The sequence below is a fragment of the Numenius arquata genome, chromosome 7 (genome assembly GCF_964106895.1).
Source record: "Numenius arquata chromosome 7, bNumArq3.hap1.1, whole genome shotgun sequence".
In the NCBI taxonomy this organism is placed as follows: Eukaryota; Metazoa; Chordata; class Aves; order Charadriiformes; family Scolopacidae; genus Numenius; species Numenius arquata.
In genome coordinates, this window is record NC_133582.1 from 47,928,963 (window position 1) to 47,950,747 (window position 21,785).

At 46.8% G+C, this 21,785-nt stretch overlaps 2 protein-coding genes across 6 annotated transcripts; one reads left to right on the forward strand and one right to left on the reverse strand.

Moving 5' to 3' along the window:
• Positions 1-1,721: 1,721 nt before the first annotated feature.
• RPL15 (ribosomal protein L15) lies at positions 1,722-7,195 on the reverse strand. 3 transcript variants are annotated; one of them, XM_074150413.1, is made up of 4 exons: positions 7,126-7,178; positions 5,940-6,129; positions 4,795-4,931; positions 1,722-2,657 (listed from the first exon to the last, which is right to left on the reverse strand). In XM_074150413.1, exons 2-4 carry the CDS (start codon positions 6,109-6,111, stop codon positions 2,352-2,354), a joined length of 615 nt encoding a protein of 204 aa, XP_074006514.1. In that variant the 5' UTR covers positions 6,112-6,129; positions 7,126-7,178; the 3' UTR covers positions 1,722-2,351. The 3 variants fall into 3 exon arrangements, with proteins under 3 accessions (XP_074006514.1, XP_074006515.1, XP_074006516.1); XM_074150414.1 differs by having other exon boundaries at positions 1,928-2,657; positions 5,940-6,124; positions 7,126-7,195; XM_074150415.1 differs by having other exon boundaries at positions 1,928-2,657; positions 5,940-6,121; positions 7,126-7,151.
• Positions 7,196-7,354: 159 nt separating this feature from the next.
• NKIRAS1 (NFKB inhibitor interacting Ras like 1) lies at positions 7,355-19,751 on the forward strand. 3 transcript variants are annotated; one of them, XM_074150624.1, is made up of 5 exons: positions 7,360-7,399; positions 7,995-8,099; positions 8,798-8,924; positions 15,952-16,193; positions 18,947-19,751. In XM_074150624.1, the coding sequence occupies exons 3-5, from the start codon at positions 8,831-8,833 to the stop codon at positions 19,184-19,186; spliced, it is 576 nt and encodes a 191-aa protein (XP_074006725.1). In that variant the 5' UTR covers positions 7,360-7,399; positions 7,995-8,099; positions 8,798-8,830; the 3' UTR covers positions 19,187-19,751. The 3 variants fall into 3 exon arrangements, with proteins under 3 accessions (XP_074006726.1, XP_074006725.1, XP_074006727.1); XM_074150625.1 differs by lacking the exon at positions 7,995-8,099 and having other exon boundaries at positions 7,355-7,399; XM_074150626.1 differs by lacking the exons at positions 7,360-7,399; positions 7,995-8,099 and having other exon boundaries at positions 8,831-8,924; positions 15,952-16,024; position 16,059; positions 18,947-19,745.
• The last annotated feature ends 2,034 nt before the right edge of the window (positions 19,752-21,785 follow it).

Below are 21,785 nucleotides of genomic sequence, written 5' to 3' on the forward strand. Positions count from 1 at the left end.
TACTTGCCCAGTCCTCACCTACCACAGGCTAAGCAATCAACCTAGGCAGCTTACACAAAAGTGAAATCCAGCCTAATAAAAGCTTACAGGCAGCTATTTCCAACAGCCCCTGGTATCAGGCTGAAATAGGCTGGTACCGCACAGCCCCGTTGCTCTGCAGTTTGACTGTGGCACTCATTTCGCCTTGCCTAGAATCCAGACAGCTCTTTTAATTACATCTAAAAGATGCCTGTTCAGACCGAGAAACAAGCAATCCTGCAAGCAGCGCCAAGTAGGTGGCTTGGAAACCGATTATTGGATTCCTCCCTGTCTTAATAAATTTCACCAGTGAAATTCCTGCTGCTTCCTCCTCCCTCCCCATCCCCCTTCAGCCGCAGCCCAGTATCCATGTTCCAGGCAGACTCTGGGTGTAAAGGAGGGCTGAACTCAACAGCCTCTCACAAGGACTACTGTCTCAGATGACTGATTTTATCAAACTCTTAAGGAACACAGACTTGCAACCTCTGTTGAACTTGTACAATGGGTTGAAAAATCATCAAATAGGAAAGGCAGAGACCACACACCTCTCTCTAAGCCTGGTTTCCCAAGCTAACAACCCCAAACAAAAAAGCTTTTTCTCAATGTTTTGCCTTTTTAAAATACAGATTTCAATAAAGATGAATTTGCCTTTTCTCGTTACACAAATACTGCACTGCAATTTCCCCTCCTTCCAACCCAAAACACCGTTTAACAGCGTAAGACAATTCCAGTGTGAGAAGATGCTCAGGCAATCTGATTTCCTGCGGACCTGAAATGAGCCGTACATACCCAGAGCTCCCACTCAAGACAGTACCATCTGTTCCAAATTCTTCAGCTAGTCTGATAATTACCATGCCCTCTCACATGCACTTTGATCAGGAGCTTCCAATAAACTTTGGAGGGGATAGTATTTCCTCCCCTACTTTCAAGTTCAAAAAGCTACAGAACCACAGTTTCAATTGGCCTTGAGACAGGCAAGTGCCACTGGAGACACTCCACACATGCTTTAAGTTTGGAACCTTAACAAGCAACGCAGCATTAGTGGTGACTGCCCTGTCACCTTCCCCCGTCAATGGCAAGGGTCCTAAACAGCTTAACAAGCCCTAGCACAGCATCATCAAAGCTATCTTAAAAAAAAAGAAAATACATGGACACATTGGTTATACTGGCATTCTTCTTCAGACTACTACCCTCCTATAAGAGCAAAATAAACTAAGTTAATTTCTCAGTTGAAGGGTAAATCTTGGATGTTTCAGTCCCAGTACTTTTTTTAATCTTTCCACATCTCAAGTTGAAGCTGCTTCTTGGAAGATAGTTTCTATCCATCCCTTTTCCTACCACTACCCAATGGATGTGGTAAGAAATCTGTGGAAGCTAGAACAGTTGTGCAGCTAATTTACCAGAAACTGCAGTTTTTCTCCTCTCAGCTTTTATGGGCAAGTTGACTTCATGCTGAAAAGTCACGCTGTAATTTCACAAATGTAGCCTACAATACATTAATCTACGATTGTAACTGTCTGTCATCTAGATGTGATTATTTCTACCACCTAACCATGCAGAGTAAACCAAAATACAGCTCTTTAACACCAGAGAAATGTTCTCTGTTCTGGTATCAAAAGGCAGGTCTAAGAAATGCCATCTCCATTGCAAAACGTGAAACAAACAGCCTGGAATCTCGCACAAATGAAATAATACCTACTCTACAGTCAATATTTTATTATTAAACCTAAAACATCACATAGTTCTTTGTGAAGTGGCTATATTTAAATACTGTGCACTTTAATGAAGAGAGCAAGCCCTACCTTTCCATTCCAAGCTTAGTCATCCTAGCCTATGTTCGCAGGTACCACAAAAGCTCAAGAGCTGGTTTCACACTCAAGACATTACAAACAAACAGAACTTGAAAAATGAATTTGCCATTAGTATTTAATCACCTATAAAAAAATAAACTAGCACTTTCAGTTTACATCTCATTGCACAAGATCAAAGCTGGCCTTCAGTCTAAGCACAGGACAGAGGCTCCGGCCTACAGACAGCCAAGAAGTATACTCAGACCAACAGCAAAAAGACCATGGACTAGCCATTAAGCTTTTAATTCACACTGCACATGCCTTTTTAGTCTTATCAAAAGTGAAACCCATCACAGAACTCTCTGCTTGGGGTCTACAATCTTCATATATAGCAAACTGCATTTTCAAAAACCCTTCAAAATATGGAAACAACTGAACTCCTGGAGAATTCTACATTTCTCCACATATACCAAGAAGCAGCAGAAGCACTTGTTAAATTCAACAACCCGCATCAGCTTTATTAGATCGTTACTTTTACAAGAATTAACGGTAACGGTGCAGCTGCAGGGTATTGCGTCTTCTCCAGGCAGCACGACGTGAGCCACCAATGGTGTGATGGAATTTGTGGCCCTTGCCAAGACCACGACTCTTGCGCCCAGCTGATGTCAGCCCACGCATCTCTCTGTGCTTGTGAACGGGCTTGGTGATCCATTGGGTATCGGGGTTGCGCCTGATGGTCTTATGGAAGGGATCAATCAGGATCACTTCGAAGAACTTGTAAGTGGAATCTTCACCCACCCAATACGAGTTCAAGACTCTCAGAGCCCCGCAGTGACGGCCAGCACGTTCCTAGAGGGAAAAAAATAAATATGCAAAAGACCGTAAAATCATGGATGCAGGGCATTCCTCAAGCACATGGGTAACTCAAACTGAAAATTTTGTAGGTGCTAGAAATTTCAGTTGGCCTTGAGAGAACTTTTCTTCCTAAAAGAACTGTTCCCCTTCCAGTTGCAAGGACACAAGAAAAAGTAATAGCTGAAAGGAATGATGCATTAAGAAAAAAAAAATAAAAAAGAAAAAGGCTGCTTGGATTCCCACATAAAACAGGTTTTAAAGGATGGAAGGAGGAAGGTGCTTGGTTGACAGAAGAAAGAACTCTGTACACAGAAGCACCCAATAAATAAATACACAGAGCTAGAAATAACTTTAACATGAAGATGAACATACAGAGAACAAGCTGACTTAGGGACGTGGAACAACCTTTTGTGGGAAGTTATGAAAGACTGATCATCACAATTTGCACATCCAAAGCTACGTGGGAGAAAGACATTTCTGCAGAGAATAAGCCTGTACTGACAAGAGAAAAGAAACAGCTGATGTAACCAGTCTTTGTTCCACTGCTGGTATATTAGTGCTTTCTATTCCTATCCTCACTTGTGGTTGGAAAGAAGCAATCTTAGTTTAGAAAACAAAACAAAGCAGAAAATATCAATTATGCAACTCCATCTGCTTCTCCTGTCAAGAATATTCCTAGGACTTTAACATCACCATGGGAAAGTATCAACCAATGGAGCCCACTCACCTTTTATCCCGACACGAACCCTACCTACTACTACAGTCTTCCACCAAACAGCACTTGACTATTTTCTGGACATGTAATAACATGATCTTTCAAGTCCTTGTTTTATTCTAGCATGTGCCATTAACACATATATTAAACATTAAAACACCAACCACCTCAACCAGCTTCTATGTGGGGATGGTAGCAACAATTGAGGTTTCATATTTCTATATTTCTATCTGAAAAAAGTCAGTATTGCAGGAAAGAGCAAGTCAGATTCAGAAAATTTTGAACTAAAACTGAGGGCAAATAACCTCTTCCATAAGGTGTCACCACAAGTGAGCAGCCATCAGTTATCTGGCAATAGCATACACAAAGAGCCTGCCATGAGCACTGAAAACACAGAATTGCATTTTTAACTTCAACTCATCATCTGTTTCTTTTAAATTAGTATGCCTTTTTTTTTTTTCTTTAAAAAAAAACTCCACCATATGCAACTTGAAGTCACTTAAGGAGTATTTTTTTGATGTCCGAGAACAGAACAGTCTTCTACTTCAAGATGGAAAGGCGATGAGCAGTCTCCATGCTTTCACAATGTCTCTTTCTCGAGCTAAGGTTAACATTAATTCTAACCCACTGAAGGAGTTTTTTTCCGAAAGTGAGAACTACATCTCTTCAACACTACTACTGTGACATTATGAAACTTAAAATATCTAATCGAATTAGTTTCCATTTTGAGTATTTCAGCAGGTAACAACATCCCACCTATAAACAAGTTAGCCACCAATCTTTGTGACTGTGAGGTACCAATGTTTTTTATGAAGAACCAGAAGGTCTCTGGCACGCTGTTTTCAGATCCTGTGCTACAGCTAAGTACACCATGCGGCACCCCTACTGCACAAACAGGTACTACGGGCTTTAAGGCAGGAACTGATCTGTACTTTGTGAAAGGAGCTGTACCTGAAGCTGGCAAAACATACAACATGGCAGGGAACACAGAGGTGGGATTTAGTGATGAGTGAAGTCAGACACCTTCGCATAGTTCAATTTTTATTTCTCATGCCTAACCCTTTATTTTACTGGGGTTTATACTAGCTGTATGTCTATTTTTCACTACAAATATTGTGGCGCATTTTAGAGGTAAATATGCACTGTGAACTCCCAATAAGCCATCAAAGTAGTACTTTCCCCAGGCTTCATTCGTGAAGTCTGAATAGTGTTTTCATTTGTCTCAGTACAGCTTTTCAAGACATTCTGGTGCCTTCCTGCCATCAGTATCCAAGGCCTTTTACCCCCAACACGTGAATAATTTTTGTTCTTTCATTTTTTTTTTTTATTTTTTTTGTGCCCGAGTATTTTCAACTTTTACAGACCAAGTAAGACTTTCCTACCACCAAGTTTCTGAGCAATAACCAAAATAGTCACCTCTGCTACAGACTGAAGACTCCGGGCAAACTTCAGCTGGTTAACACCATGATGCACAGGTTTACCATAGGTTGCACCTTTCGGGACTGGGCGTTTACGACCACCACGGCGAACACGGACACGGTAGATAACGTAACCTAAAAGAAACAGTGACTTAAGAACTAGAAGAATTCTGTAGTATAGCAAGCGCAAATCACAGCAAGGCAAGTTTGATGCCCACGCTGCATTTCCAGCCCCAAAAGCTTCACGAGAAAATTAGGTCACTACCAGGTCACTATACCAATCTTCACCAAAACCTACAACGGGACGTAGCTAGCACAAGATGTTTTCGCTATTAACATTAAAACTGAGTAAGGGAAGCAATGTCCTGTCGCAACTATTTTTTATTTCCAAACCAGAGTTTGTGGCACTTTACCACTATGCAGTTCCAAATACACTAAGAACAGCTACAGCTACCTTGTTTCAAGGTGGGAGTTTTTTTGTTACACCAAATAAAGCAACCACCCCAAAATTCACTAAGGCACTGAAGCACAAGCCATCCATAAAACTTGCTGAAATCTGAACTGAGGAAACTAAACAAACTTCACAAAGTAACAGGAAAGCAGAGTCTTGGCTTTATACTTTCATAGTGAACAAACGTATCATTTCAAGGATTTGCTCAAGTTGCAGATGGATGGCCACTTTCCCCAAGTTTCTTTCACTGACCAGTAACTGTTTTCTAATGACAGCACAAACTACATCATCTTGCTTACTCAAGCACATGTATACAGTTGAAGTAACGCATGATAAAATCTGGGCAGAGAAAGGACACCCCCCAAACCTAGGATACTAACAGCACTGGTCAGCTCTGCAGCAGCAACACAGCACAGGAACAAGAATTAAAGCCAAAGCCCACTATCTGCCAAAATGGCCACAGATGGCGCGACTTCCAAGTTACATGAAGTAAGGCTCTGGGTTGTGAGCACTGCTACCAATCTACCACATTTATAATATTAAGTTAATTTCATGCAGGACACTTCTGGTTCTCGGGGTATATTTAAGTTCCAGATTTTGTTATTCTACTATTGCTTTTAGGTAAAGAAGCCGACATAAAACTCTGTCACTCTGTCACGAAGCACATGGACCTCACCTCCAAGCCTCATTACCTTGCTTGGCCTTGTATCCCAGCCTGCGAGCTTTGTCCGGCCTGGTGGGGCGGGGAGCACGGTGCAGGGCAGAGAGCTGGCGATACTGCCAACAGCGGACACGGAGCAGGAATCGCATCACATCCGACTGCTTTTTCCTCCATAGCTCCTGGATGTACTTGTAAGCACCCATGTCTGTCTACCTGCTGGACTGAGAGGTCAATGAATTAAGTGCACGGAGTAAGATTGCCAGATTTGAACAGCTTCCACCAGAGGCATCGCATAAAGCCATGGGTGTAACACCACTGGCACATGGGATGCTCTCGAGCTCCATCACACCACAGGCACATGAGGTAACATGGCTGACGCTTGGCAGCCTCCAACAGGACACACGGCAGTTACCCTTCTCAGCAATTTTCTTTCTCTTCATACGCTCCTAAGTGTTGCACTCCTCCCCTGAGGATTTTTCAGATGTGTATGTCACATACTACCAAAATCGACAGTAAGTATCTGAAGCAAGTGGTAAATATCAATCCATAAAGAAGCACGTGACTGTGAGTTGTGTGGTCTTTACTTCTAACGTGGCTTAATTACGTCTAAAAACCTTTGAGCTCTCACACACCAGCAACAATTAGCAGATGTAAGTGACCTGCATCAAGCCACCACCCAAACCACCATCACAGAAACACAACTAGCTTTATTCGCACAAAAAACAGTTCATGCGTGATTTTCCACCCCTTTCTTTTCTGCATCAGCCCAGCCACGGCAAAGCTCTTCCCATCCCACGCTACCCCTTCTTTATGCCCGCATTATGGCATAAGCCACCCCAAACCACCTGCAAACCCAGCGTCAAACCGGGACGTGCGGCCTGTAACCACCCTGCACCCGCTACACCGCGGCGCGCTGCCTCCCGCTGCCATCGGGGAACACCGGGTCCGACACAGCGTCCCCCTTCCCACCCCACAGCCCGGGCCGGGCCGCCCCAACAAGGCGCAGCCAGCGGGGCCTCCTCCGCTGCCCCGCCAGGGCCCGCGGCCCGCCCGGGCCCCGCTTCCCGCCCCGCCGCGTCCCCGCGCCGCAGGAACGGCCCCGTCCCACCCCGCCAGAGTGACGGCGGGCGGGGGCGGCGGCGCGGCGGGCGGATGGCCGCCCTGGGCCCAGGATGGACGCGGATCGCGGGAAAGACCGAGCGCGGAACTCCCCTCACCTGATGGCGCCCAGCACCGGAAAGGAAGAGGCCTCCTTCCCACAACCCATTGCGGCGACATCGTGCTTCCGGCCGCACCTGCGATGTCTCATGGGAAATGTAGTCCTGAAAGTGGGGCAGAACCCGGTCGCCATCCTCGCCCCGCCCCGCCGCGGCCGGGCCCCCATATTCGCCAATAGGAGGTAGGAGGCGGGGCACGATTCGCCAATGGACGTCAGGGGGCGGGGCTCGGCCGGCGCGGCTCAATGGGGCGCTGTGGGAAGCTGCGGCCCAGGTGCGCGCTCGCGCTGGGGCAGGGGGGCTCGGGGGAGGGGGTAGGTGCGGGGGCGCGCGGAGCTGCACAAATCCTAAGGGGACAAAAAAAAAAAGCCCTATAAACATCCCGAAAGCCTGTTCAGTGCTGGGGCGGGGGGAGCAGCGCAGTGCCCTTGGCTGGCGCCGAGGAGCCCCCGGTACTGCAGGGCCTGGGGGGTGCCCCGGGGGGGGGTGGGGAGCGGGGGTGGCCCCGCCGAGGTGAGCGTTGGCAGCCGGTGCTGGGGCCGGGGCTCTGGCTTTACTCGTCGCTGTCGGTAACGGGCAGGTTGTTCCCCTAGCCCGGTCCCGCTCACGTCCCTCCTGCATACCCGAGCATTGCTGTGCCCCTCCTCACCCCCCCAGTCCCCGCCGAGGTGAATTTGTGGGAGCCAGGAAGGGGCCAGGAACTGAGGAGGGTTTTGTCCCCCCCTTTCTGGCTCCCAGCAGCGTCCCTGTCCCCGATGTGCCGCTGTGGAGGGTGCCAGGCCCTGCCGGGGAATCAAAATGGGAATGGGGCTTTCCCTGCCTGAAAATACCGCCCCCCGCGGCTGCCGGGTGACCTTTCTGTTTTTCAGAGTATTGCTGTGCAGAGCGTCTCCCTGCCCTGAGCTTGTGAAGTGATCCCCAGTTAAACTGGGATCTGAACAGGACAAGGCCAGCCCCTCCTGGTCCTAAAAAAGGTACTGGCCGGCTCGCTCCGCGGCAAACTGCTCCCAGCGGCAGCCGGGGAGCCGGTGCCCGGCCAGGGCTCACTTACGGGGGAAACTGCCCCTGGTTTCTGGAGGCCTCCTGCTAAAACCAACTCCCACCCATTAAACTGATTTAAAACAGACCAAAAAAACCCTGCTTTTGCATTTGCTTTCCCATGCTTCTGCCTTTAACGCTCCTGTTTTCTAGCTCTGAGTCCGTAAAAGCTAGAAACTTCCAGTGCATGGAATAAAAGGGAAGGGACAGCCGTTTTGTCGTGTTCTCGGAAGCCATCCTGATACCACCAGGTACCATCAGGCCCACAGCAAGAACACGAAGCCCGGTAACGCAAGCCGAGCAGTGTATACACAGGCCAACAAGCACAGCCCCTGCCCCAGAGGGCTTCACACCCCTCGGCACTGGCAAACAGTCTCCCCCAGCCCGACAGGACAGGTATCGGGGCTGCAGGCAAGCACCGGCACCCATGGCAGCAGCCTAAAACCTTAAAAAATGGTGTGGGAGGAAACTCCAGTCCTAAAAATATCAGTCGCCGGCGGGCGCCTGGGAGGGAGCTGTGCCTCCGAGTCACCCGCTGCTTCGCGTTTTGCCTCTCGCCTTTCGTGGGCTTCGCTTCTGTCTGGTGCCGAGCTCTGCCACCGCGCCGGGCTAACAGACTCCTGTGTCTGCACAGGGATCCCCTGCTGACGCTGCCCTCGCGGGAAAGATGGGAAAGGGCTACAAGGTGGTGGTTTGTGGAATGGCCTCAGTGGGAAAGACTGCGATTTTGGAGCAGCTTCTCTATGGAAAGCATACAGTTGGTGAGATATTTTTACTTTTGGGGGGCAGGGGGAGTATGTGTGTGTGCGTGTTTCCTTTTCCAGAGTCTTGTTCTGTGTGGGCCCCCAAACAGCAATAAGTGAGGACTGCGAACTGCACTGAGGTGAAGGAAATTAATGTGGTTTTGTTGCATCTCTGGGCAGTTCTTGAAATTCCTAGTCCCTTGCTTACTGATTTTCAAAAGGGGCTTGAAGAAGAACCCTTTCCATGATGTTCCCAGTTATAAAATACATGAAAGTTTAAAAAGAAACAAACGCAGAAAATAGGTGATGTGCTTGCTGCCTATTTACGTAATACCTCGTTCCCTGAAAGATGCTGTAAATGCCTGAAAAATAAATAGATATCACATGATGACTGGAGAGACTGTTTAGACTTTTGTTCTGTCTTCTTAAAGCTTTGTTTTGCTCAGTTTTGGCTAATATTTAATCAAAGTGCTGAAAAGAAAAACAGCTCTGCTTTAGGTCCCACATTCTGTGCTGAACTTCAAGGGCCAATCTTCTCGGCTCTCAAAGAAATCCTGCTGTGGAAAATGGACTTGAGAGAGGAGCACGGGATGTCTGAGACTTGCTGTGCACAAAAGAAAGTGAACGAAGGCAAAGCCGGCTTGTTTCCCTCTGTTTCCACATGACTTGGCTTTGAGAGGAAGGGCAGGACCAGCAGGCTGATGAATTATTCCTGCCTCACCCAGAAACAAGGGGTGGCACCGGGGGTGAATCTCAGGGCTTTGACAGAAGGTGTCTAGTCCATTTGCATCTTTTTTCTTGGGCTGGTAAATTAAATGTCAGGGTAAGTTATTGGATAAACACTAGGATTTCTAGGACGGTGCTGTGCAGGCACTGTGCCTTTAAAATGTGTGGATAGGAGGAATTTGCTGGCAAAGCGTGATACAGAACTGCGTGCTAATACCCTTGTTTAAAAGGAGGATTTCCTCTAATGTTGCAGCAACATCTGTTTCCAGCATCCTGCTGAGCCCCGTGCACGTAGCCCCATGTAGCTTTCAGCGTGAAGGTTGCAAAACCTGCAGGCTGAAGGTTTTTCCCTTTGCTAGGGACTTGCCTCTCCTCTGCGCCTGGCGATTGCCAGAGACACCCCAGCAGCATGAGCGAGGCCACGTTGCTTAAATCGCATTGCCTCGCATTACTTCCTGCCCCCGGCTCCTATTAGCGACCCAGGCAGGAAGGATATTCGGGTGTTGCTCATCCGAGGAGCTATTTATGGAACCAGCCGTGTACACGATTATACAACGTCATGGATACTGACTGACATAACCAGAGGGAGGCCTCGTGCCTGGGGTTTAGCTGTGGGTGTCCCTCTGTTGCTCCTGAACTCTCAGCTCCAGCTCAGCCATGGCACAACACAGACTTTCCCCCTCCTCTCCCAAAAAGATAAGCTTTCCTTTCCTGCAGCTCTGCTCTTATTTTTCGGAGTTAACAGTAAGGGAGGGAGCAGCTGATAGCAGAGGAGGGGATGCAAGAGGAGAAAGAAGAACGTAGCCTCCTGCTTTTTATGATTCTGGTCGAATCTTATTCCCAAGACATTTGGAGAAATAGGGCAGGTAGCAGAGTCAAGATCAGAGCAAGGAGAGGACTCATACGGAGTCTCTGCAGCCCCAAGGGACGAGTGGCAATGGCCCAGCACTTTTGATATCACCCGCATGAGCCATCAGGCACGTTTTGGGGGATGGACTGATATGTTGGTGTGTCTGGCAGTCCCGCTGAGTGGCCACCATCCTCCCTGCCTCTTCCTCAGCCCACCGGCAGTTCTGGCAGAGGGTGCCTGGAGTATGGTGGAAATTGTTGCCAGAAGATCTTTAGCTACTGTGCCGATCTGTGTTGATTTGACCCTCAAACTGTGGAGGCAGGACACCACTGTGAGGGTCTCACTGGGCAAGGACAGTTTGAGGATTGGTGAGTCCTTGATTGCTCCTCAGCTGAGTGGCTTTAAACTGCACAGACCCACTGCTGGTGCTACCATTGCAGAGGTGGCCCTTCCACGCTTAAAACATGATTACTGAATCTCAATCCTCGTTTCCCAAAGCTTGCGAGCTCCAGAAAGCTGACACGTACATCTTGGCTGCTGGCCGTTTTGGCAGGAGGCGAAAAGGACTAGTGTGTTTGCTGAAAGCCTGTCTGTTCAGAGCCAACCAGCAAGGCAGCTCACCGGGTATGGCAACATGGACACAAGCTGTTTCAAAACCTGTGCTTCCTGACTGACGTCAAGAGCAGCTCTGCGGCCGGTCCGAGGGCCAGGGAGCCATGGGGAGGACTACCAAACCAGCGCACGGAGTCTCCATTCCTGACGGCATCCACATCCTCCTCCCAGTAACAAGAGGTGTGCTTCGACTTGGTTGTAGGCTCAGAACACAAGGTCTGGTGCCATCTTCCGAGAGCTCTTAGACACTGACATGAGGGTCTCCTCCTGGCTGTAAATCAGCCATGAGTCTATATCAGTGCCCATGTGCCTCCTGGTGTCTTTCCTGTAAAGAGGAGTGGTGGTGCAGCTGCTATCAGGGAAGTGATTAGTGTCCTTGGAGGTTTCATGCTGCTATATAAAGCCCTTGGCTTTGAGCCCGTGTTCCTGGCTGCGTGCTTGGTGGTGGTGGTGTTGTAAACCCAGTTGTGCTGTGTTTCTTTTCCTCAAAAACTGTGCACCTTCAGCTCTCCCTGGCTTGTCATGGATGCAGATCCCTAAGTGCTGCTGTTGCTTACATGGACACCAGCTAGCACTCTTGCAAAGGCACCGAGATTGCTTGAGGTCAAAGAGGAAGAAGTACCCTGGAGGGAGGAATAGCCCCCCAAAAAGGAACATCTGTGTTCCTGGGGTGTGTGAGCAACGGTGTGTGGCACTGGGCTTTGTGCTAGGCTTTAAAACCGCAAGAGGGACTGTTTGACTTGGGCTCGAGGATGAGAAAGGAGAGGGCAGTAAGATGAGAAATGGTGTCAGAATCAGCAGTCTCCCTGGCTAAACGGATACAAGGAATCAGACAAAACCTGAAAGGAGATGTTCAAAATGAGTGCAGATCTAGCTTTGAGTCACGTAGGGACTATATTGCCATAGGTCAGGCCAAATAGCTGTCGAGGCTTGCACTTATGTATACAGTTGCCTGGTACCTGGGATGATCTCTCTCTTTGTGGCTTCAGTCCTGTGTTTGTCCAAATCCTCCACCTTCTCTTGCACTCCCGAAGAAAGAGGGGCCAGTCTTTTCTCCTTGGTCATGAAATGGGTCCTTGACTGGCAGTAGAAGATTGTCCCATTAAATTCCTGTGGTACCTGGCACTGCTTGGCCTGAGCTCTCTTGAGAGGGCTAACAGGAGAGTTGCTGGCTTAACTTCGGCACAGGACGTGTCTGTAAAAAGATCGGCATTTTTCCTTAAACAGTGTTCTTGTTCAGTGATACTGAACAGGCAGAAAGAAGACTTCCTTCTGCCTTTAAGATATCTCTGGCCCTTCAACCTGTGGTAAAGCTTATCAGCTCAACAGGAGGAGATGAGAACTCTTCCTGTAGAAAACACGATTTTCCTTATCTCTGCCTCCTGGCTGTGTAAATAGCTGGTATGGTCAGGTTATTCATAAGCAGCTACTTCAAATCGTCTTACTAGGTAGGAATGAAAACACCATATATTACTGCAGTAGAACCCATAACGAGATAATTTACCTCGTTTGGTCTCAGCTGGAGGGATTTGGGGTTTTGGCTTTCACAGCTCCAAAGATGTGGAGGCTAATTAACCAAATTATGCACTCTTACATCTCTGTTTCTTAAATCAAAACTACCTCTTGATAGAGCTACAGTCAGCTTTGCATTTTAGAAATGAAAAAGGAGCTGAATGTTTGCAACTGAGGGTCACAACCGTGGCTACTGGTTGGTGGGACCAGTACTTAACTAGCAGCTAAATCTAAATAGAGCAGCTCCTGTTGAGGCCTGTCTAGCTCTTCTCTGAGCCAGGAATCCTCTAAGTAAGCAAAGCCTGTTATCCCACGGTTTACAAACACAAGGAATAGCAGGCTTTAGGAGTTCCTTGTTAAATTCCTGCTGGAAAGAGGGAAGGAGAGATTACATAGGAGATCTTCAAAAGCACTCAAGAAGACAAAATTTGCACTGCATTTATGCTCAAGAGTCATCTGGGAACTTCTGAAATTCCATCCATCTTGAAATTTGGCTTTATTTTGGTATTTGCAATATCTCTGTCTTGCCTAGCCTCAGTGTGTAGTATTCACTAGTATATTGAGCCTTTTCTTTTCCTCACTGGGAAACCACCAGGGGTTGAAACACCACCCAATTTATGACTGAGGTTTCCCCTGGCAGTTCCTCTATGGCAGCAGTCGGTACATAGACAAAAGCCTTTCTGCCTCTCCCAAGACTTGCACCAGCTAAGCAGGCTCTAGAGAACGGCATCAGCCTCCCGTCTATTCCTCCTTTCCCTCCCTAGCTTTCTTTTCATCTTTAGTTTCCAAAGAAACCATGAGATTGTTCACTGTCTTGTTAGTTCCCCTTTCCCCCCACAGCTTCTGAACCTGAAAGCTGGTCCCATCTGCCCGTTCATCTGTGTCACAGCAGTAGATATCTCAAAATATGTTTCTGTAAATTTAGAAAAACTGGTTGCAGGAAAGAGAGAGAAGGCCCACGGGAATGCTCTCCGGCAAGGAAAACCTGCTCGAGCCGGCAGCAGTCTGCAGGGCAGCGACTCCCCAGCACAAGCTGCCCTTCCCAACCAAGGAGCGAAGGTGGGAGGATGCCTGGGGATGCCGGTGATGGAAAGGAGAACTGGGGTTGTCATGACAGGGAGGATGGGATGGTGCCAGACACCTTCCTAGGACACTGGGCTTTCCTGACAAGTTTTGCTGCTTGTACAACAACTTGCCCAGCACGTGCTTGAGTGGCGACCAGGAAAGCGTTTGAATGGGATGGTACTATCAAGAAGCATAAATACTGTCGTCAGCAAGATGTGGGTAGCACGCGGTCTGGGCTTTAGAAGCAGGGCCCAGAATAAGGAGGCACAGGTATGTCTAAACGTTACCTGTGTTTGCTTAGGAATCTACTTGCATATACTCCCTCCTCCCAATGTACGTAGGTGAAATCTCACCTCTGGAATCTGATACTGATGCATAAATTTCAGCTCCCTCCAAAGTGCCCCCCCTCCATTTCACATCAAAATTTGTTGCCCTGTTCTGCAGGTCTTAATTTTTCCTCTTCGTTTTCAAGTAGGAAGTTAAAAGACATAATTTTCACTGCTACTTTTAACGCCATTAGAAAGAGACTGTCACAGGAGAATGTGGGTATATTAAAGACTGTTGAATTACAGGGCAGCATTTAGATGTAAAAACCTGTACAACATTATTCATTGCTTTCTAAAAAGAAAACTGAGGTACTTATGGTTCATTCCTTCTTGCCAAAGTAGTATTTACTGATGTTAGATATTTCCTTGACCTGTCTGCAATGAGGCAGAGCAAGGAAAAATACAGTGCTATATCCAAAAAGGGCTCTGTTACCTACTTCAGTCTTTAAAATGCCCTTGTAACACATTCTCCAACCACGCAGAATGCGTTCGTGCTTCCTTTTTTTACTAACCTTTGTTTTGTCCTTCTGCTCTTAGTTATGCTCTTGCACGTTATCATGGCTATATTTGGAGTCGAGATAAATTAATTCAATGCAAACCTAATAAGAGTTTTGTCTGAGAAGTCTGCACAGAGAGGGGCAAAAAAGAACAGCTTGTGCCACTTTCCTGTGCAGGAGTGCCTCATGCATCGTGGGAAAACATCAGCGTGGGTGGAATGCTTTAGCTTGTTTGTCAATGTGAAGTATTTTCAATAGTGTCATTGAACATAGCAAAATCCTTATTTTCAGAGGCCGGATAATCCCTTGTGTTTTCTTAAACAACGCACGAATATGGTCCCTCTTTGGCAGACAAAGCGAATAATGCGGGAGTCATCGCTGTAGCCCTGCAACAGCAAACAATTCATGTATATAAGACAGCAGTGGAGGCAAAAACATGGATTGCAGAGGGTTTATAGGAATACTTAAAACTAACTCTGAAAGTGGCCCAGCTACACTATACATAGTTTGTTTGGACCTGTAACCTTAAACACCTGCATCCAGCGGGGATACAAAGCTAAGGTGATCTATGTGTTTTCAGGTTTGACTTGGAAAAAATCATTTTAATTAGTTAAAAATAAGCTGCCTTGAGTTACCTCATATTTACCATGGGGAGAGGAAGGAAGGCGAGCCAGTATGCAGATAGTTACCATGGAGCAGGTGATATATATATATGAAAGCTTGTTACCTTGTGCGTGCTTTTACCTTGCAGTAAACGAGCTTGCTCCTATTAGCAAATCTGAATCATTTTAAATCCCTAAGGGATGGAAAAAGCTCACTGTGTATTTGAGTAAATATAGCATGCAACTTTGCTTGCATGCAAACATCCCCTTCCCTTTCTGGCTTGATTTCACTTGTTGGTTGGTTGGTATTGTGTATTATGTGTGTTGGTAAACAATACACATTAATCTCCAGAATTATTCCTTTGGCTCCTGCTTCTGCCATGTGATCCAGCTCAGTATGAAGCAAAGAAGTAGACTCAAGATGTCAGTACTTGATTTTCTGGTGTTCCTTGGCTGTTCTTCCAGAAGCGTATGTTTGGGCAGGCCCGTTTGCAGCATGTTTGGCGCAGAACTGGTACCACTGGGTGGTTGGAGTTTGGGAAACCTGGGGGAAGAGCCATATATCTTATCCTATCCCAAACGTGCATGTTGTATAGATTAATTTTGCAGGCATAATCATGTGCTCATATATTAGATAGTTGTATTTACCCCGTGTTGCTATTGTAAATAGCTGGTGCGGTGATTTGTGAATACAGCCCTTCCTGGGGATGTCAGGCGAGGTCGAGTCCAGGTCAGGTCACTCTGGGAAACATGCAGTGAAAGCTATTGTGGGGTAAAATTCTGCTGTACCACAAATAATGCTTATAGTGGTGCTGTACTTACAGCAGCTGAACTTCCCTACTTGTTTTAAAACAGGCTTAGAAGAGGGTGCCACAATGGAAGATGTGTATCTGGCGTCGGTGGAGACAGACCGAGGTGTGAAGGAACAGTTACGGCTTTATGACACCAGGGGTCTGCAGGAGGGTGTAGAATTGCCAAAACACTATTTCTCCGTCGCTGATGGCTTCGTTCTCGTGTATGCTGTGACCAGCCTCGAAGCTTTTCAAAGAGTTGAACAGCTCAAAAAGGAGATCGATGTCTTCAGAGACAAAAAGGAGGTAAATGCGCAGTGCTGTAACCGCTTGGCTTATCGCTGAACCAGTGGTAGGAAGTTCAGGTTGCAAAGCATAGATTTGCCTTCTGTAAAACTCGCACACAAAGGAAAACGTATGTACCCACAGCCTTGGGCAATCCAGCAAAAGGAAGCCTTCCCATGCTGGGGAAGGCTAATTCACGTGCCATGGAGGTCATACAAAAGAATGTGGTTTTTTTTCCTTCTTACTTCCTCTACTGCAGCTAAAATTCAGTTAGCTGAACACACCAGCCAGGACACTTATGACTAATAAAACATATGGTCTACAGCAGTGCAGTTCATATGTTTTTTTAGATATTGTACACGGGAAGTCAAGTGCATAGAATAATATAACGAAGGGCATTATCTTTGTTTGTTTTGTATTCATCTACTTGATGGCTTACAAACTAGTGTAATTGACAATGGGTCTCCCAGACGTTAGTCAATTGGCAAAGCAGCTTTAATGTATTTTAACAACCATATTGAATCAATTCAATTGTGTGAAATGACTGCTCTATTTTCCCTTAGAAAGCAGCTAGTGTTTTCAGCTGACAGTGTTCCAGCTTAGCTAAACAAATATAACTTGCATGTGGCATTAGCATTGTGGCTTTTCCTACAGTATCTTTATATTCTCAAGTAGTTTTCCCTGTTAAATGTCTTTAGCCTACAGCTTTCCAAATGTCTGTTTTATGCTGCTGAAAAAAAAAAAAAGTGCATGAAGAATTAATTGGATAATGGTAGGGAGAGACCTTCCAAAAATGTAACTGGTTTAGTACTGACAGCACACAGGGTGGTGGAGGAAGGCAGGCTCGGAGTTTGACAGCAACAGACCGTGCAGTCACGGGAGAGGTATGTTAGCTGGTGGGGCTGGTGTGAGCTGCAGACTGTCACGTATATCAGGGATACGGGAGTCAATCACAAGTCCCCTGCAGGGCAAGGAAAGGTGGACGAGCAGGAAGTTTTTCCCAGGCACTGTGTTTTATGAGGGCCCTGATTTGTTACTTTACAGCATGTTGTAATGCGGAGAGGGAGTCACAGCCCCAACAAGATCTGCGCCCCTCTCTTCTCTGTTACCTGCCAGAGCTCTTCTTTCTTGTCGCATGCAGGTATTTTAGAAAACAGGAAGAGCTTAAAGTTGTGATCTTGAGTGAGGATAACATAGTCAAAATAGCGGTACCCACAATAAACTGGATACATTGAAGTGTAGAAGGCGAGATCAGGAGTCCTACCTTAGGATAGCATCAGTGGACTTAAAGTTTGGGCTCTGCTAGAGTGCATCCTTAACTGAATTAGGGACCTACCTCCACACATGGTGCTTCTGAGCTGGCAGAACTTCACCTCGTTGAGCAGCACAGTCCCCTGTTGTGTGGCAGATGACAGAAAGCACTGATGGCTGCTTCCTTGCCTCTGCTGGCTGTGGGGGCTCTCCAGCACGCACCTTAAAGCCTGGCCAAATTTTATACTAAATAGAGGTTGTGTTCTCTCATACTGACAGAGCTTAACCATAAGTAAAATTCAGTTGGAGCATGTGGTAAATGCATATAAAGATTATAGCTTCTTTCAGAGCATTTGCAGAGGGGAAAAAAAAAAATTTCCAAACACCCTGGGCTGCTATAGAAAAGAAAGGAAGCCTCAGACCTCACAGGCCTCAAAGGACAAACATCTCTATCTGGAAAGAAACAGAAGACATCCTGGAGTTAGTCTGATGAACAGGAAAGAGAAGGCAGGTGTGGCCACAGCAAAAACCCCAAATCATCAGCAAAAGAGGACTTTATCACTCGATCTTTGTCAAACCACTAGCGTAGAGATGAGACCTCAGTTCAACTAAGAGCCTTGAACTATAAATATAGACATGGTTTCCCCTAAGAGCTGATGCTGGTAAAACATTTTTAGAAAATGGTTAACTTAAAATAAGCAGGAGCAGAAACTTTAAGTGGCCAGCACTACCTCCAGCACCTCCTACAACTGAAGTCCCAGGCAGGCCACTGAGCTCAGCCACACTGTACTGTCTCAGTGACACAGAAGTCACTTGATTGACTCTTACAACTAAGGGTCTGACTCGCCACGGCTGCGCTGCCCCAGTTAGCTAACCAGCTGCTCTTCAAACTGCTTCTGAGAGGATGGTGCCGGTGCCAGCGACAGAAGACTGTCCGCTGAGGTCCCTCTAGTGGCTTAACGTGCATGGAGAAGCGGGCAGCGCCTGGGCTGGGAGAGGGGCTGCGGAGCCCAGCCTGCCCGGCAGCCACCCGTGTGGCCGGGGGGGCTTTAGTTATACTGTCGGCTGGGGCTTGGGAAAAAAACCAAGCCGGGCAAAATCCACAGCTGTGGGGTCCAGGCTTTCTCTGCTGCCATGCATTTTTTCATCTCTCAAGCATCCGCTGCTCTGACCTACTCAGATGTCACGCTCTTATCGTTTGTCTAGGGCAGCTCGATTGCAAAGTAAACGGAGAATAGGGCTGTTTGACTTCGGCTCTCTTGGGTATTGTTGCCCTTTAAGCAATCCGGGAGAGGAGGGGAAGTCCTGCATGTCCTGTGACTAAAACCAGCTCCCAGCCCGCAAGCAGATGAGGCTAATTCAGATCCCAGACCCTGACCTTCCAAACTACACGCAGCTTACTTGTGCCAGCACTAAGTTAAAGAACAGGTCTGAACTGTGTTGCTACCTGCCTACTGTTTAAAAGCACTGAGAGTGGTTGCTGCTTTTTTTGTATAAAGCTCACCCTTTCATTTTGTTTGTAGGTAACAGTTATTGTCTTGGGAAACAAAACTGACCTCCTGGATCAAAGGCAAGTGGAAACAGAAGCAGCTCAGCAATGGGCAAGGGCCGAGAAAGTGAGACTGTGGGAAGTGACTGTGACAGATCGGAAAACACTGCTTGAGCCCTTCACCTTCTTAGCAAGCAAGCTCTCCCAGTCCCAGAACAAATCAACATTTCCCTTGCCTGGAAGGAAGAGCAAAGGGAATAACTGTGATAACTAAGTTACCTTAGTATTGTCTGCTGCTGGCCAGGTCACAACCTAAAGTCCTTTCTGCGCCATTTGCTTCTCGCAGTTTTACTTCAAGCAATAATCTCATTCAGCAATAAAATCAGCAAGCTTATGGCTAAGAGGTATCCTTCCTTCTCATGGACTTGGCTTGAAAAAGTCACTGATGGTAAAAGACTTAAAAAGCACTTCATGGGAGGAGTTACCTTGCAACAAGGGTTATGGAGGAGGGAGAGACAGGTGGACACCTCTATCAGGGGCTTTGACTATGCCTCCATGCAACCATGTTTAGGGACACATCAACAAGCTTATCACTAAGCAATCCCCTTGCAGTTCTATAGCCGCTGGTCACAAATAGCACTAGCTGCAATAAAGCGTTCAGTTTGGAGAGAGGATATGTTTGAAACGGCAGCAGTCCCTTTACCTTGACTTTAAGCTGGGCCACAGGGCTTTTTGATGCTGCAGGAGGCTGAGGTCAGTGCGTTGTTGCAGGAGAAGGGTTTGAGGCAGGAGGAACAGCTACCAGCAGATTTAGCTGCTGAAGTTCTGCTGGTGTCTGGAAGAAAAAAAAAAGAAAAAAAAAAAGAAAAAAAAACCACCCCAAAATCTTGTGGGAGATACTAGCACAGATCTACCCTGACATGTCGGCAAATTGTGGCAAATAGCGCTTTCAGCTCAGGAATTTATTTGTACAAACCAAAAAAGCTCTCGGAGCACTCGTTAATTTAATTGCAACCTGAAGGACAACATAGCTGTAGGTAGGTTTGTTCCAGCATGTCCAGTACAAATCAGTCACATTCACATAGGTGGTTAATTTTGCCGAGAAATTATACGGGACAGTTTTGTACGCAGGAGGTAGTGCCCGGGCTCTGCTTGGTGCATTGCCTAATACTCCTCCTCGCTGCACAGCCCAGCTGCAGGAATCCACCCTCGGTATGAAGCTACAGGCCAGGCAGCAACCCGTGCAAAGTGCTGTACTACTGTGGCAAACACCCAGAAATACCCGTACAAATGGCCTTGTCTTAATCTGCTGCACATCGTCCAGCAGCAGGAGCACAACTGTGTGTGTGTTGTGTTTGACTCTCCATACCGGTAACGCTAGTGCTGTAGGAATCTGCTGTCCTGGCTCAGCCTGTCAGTAAACTAAACAAAATCGGATCTAGAGGCACAGAACGAGCAACGGTTCCCTGAGAGAGTGAGCAGCTTTTGGCCTCTACCAGCCTCTTACACTAATTGATACTAGCTTTTCTTTGTATCTGAAGACAAGAGTGGGGAGAGGGAGTGAACTGAAGTACCCAGTTCCCTCATTTTCCACTAAATTAATGTTGTTTTGAACAAATATTGAGAATTTCACTGTGAGTCAGCAAAACCGCGAGCAGTGTTTGCACTGTCATATCATAACTGCTAAACAGTAAGTGTGCTTAATGAGCACAATTAAGCTGTGTGCTTATAGCATTGCTCTTCCTGAATACTGACAAATAAAGTCCGTCAGCATTACTAATGTCAGAGCAGCAGGACAATTCACTAGAAATTAAGCAGGTATTCCTGCCTTTATAATGAAGGTAGACGAAACTGTTTATGTGCTTTGCTCAATATAGTTTGGATTGCTGTGGCCAAGGAGTAAGATAAGAGAGCAATTATGAATGAGCAAGCTCTTGTAATGGCCTGCTAGAAACATACAATTGTTTTCATTGCAACACTGCAGCTGAGTAAGTGCTATAGCACGGCCTCCACCGGCCTGGCTTGTAATAGTCATTGTCCACAACGACGCTGCAGAACAACACTCCCTCCTCACTCATTTCCTACCCAACACACGTGTACTCAAGGCTTTTCCCTCCCCAGAAGGCTCCGTATCCGCCTGCGTGCTTGGGAAGCAGGGGTGACCTCAGAGCTATAGTGGTTCACCTCCTCGCTGCAACCTCTCACCAAGGAATTGCTTACATTCCTCCTCTTCAGCTCTGCAGAACCCTTCTTGAAGGGACTTGATTCAGCTTCGGATCAATCAAAATAAGCGAAGACCTCTGCTAATCACACATCGTCACTGAAGCTGGCCCTTGAGCCTAGGGAGCGCGGGTTGAGAAGTAAGGATTGACTTAAAATGTGTGGAGATAGAACGGAGATGACTGGTTCTGCACCCCGCTGACTCGGTGCCAGTTCCCCTGCCAAGGCTGATGTCACCTGAAGGCTGCCAGAGCTGTCTCCTGCGAGATCAGCTTGTGCACTCGCTCCCCTGGACACTCCGGACTTGACAATGTTTTAGGAAAGGCAAGAGGAGAGGGATCTTTTTCCAAAAAGGTTATGTAAAGGCAGACACATTATCTTCAATTTGGTTAAATTTGTTAGAAACTAGTTTAGATCATTTGGAGCACTCACACAAACAACTGTCACCCACCGTTTTCTTTCACAAGCTTATTCTCATGCTTTTTAAGCACTCAAATCAATTGTCTTTCCTAAATACCATAGTATTTCATTGACAAGTGATGGAAAACGTAGTGTCTCCTCTGCAAACAATCTACAAGCAGTGGCTGGTACTGAGTCAAAATGAAACTCACTGTAGTACAGATTTACATAGGGTTAGTACGTAGAGTAGAGTA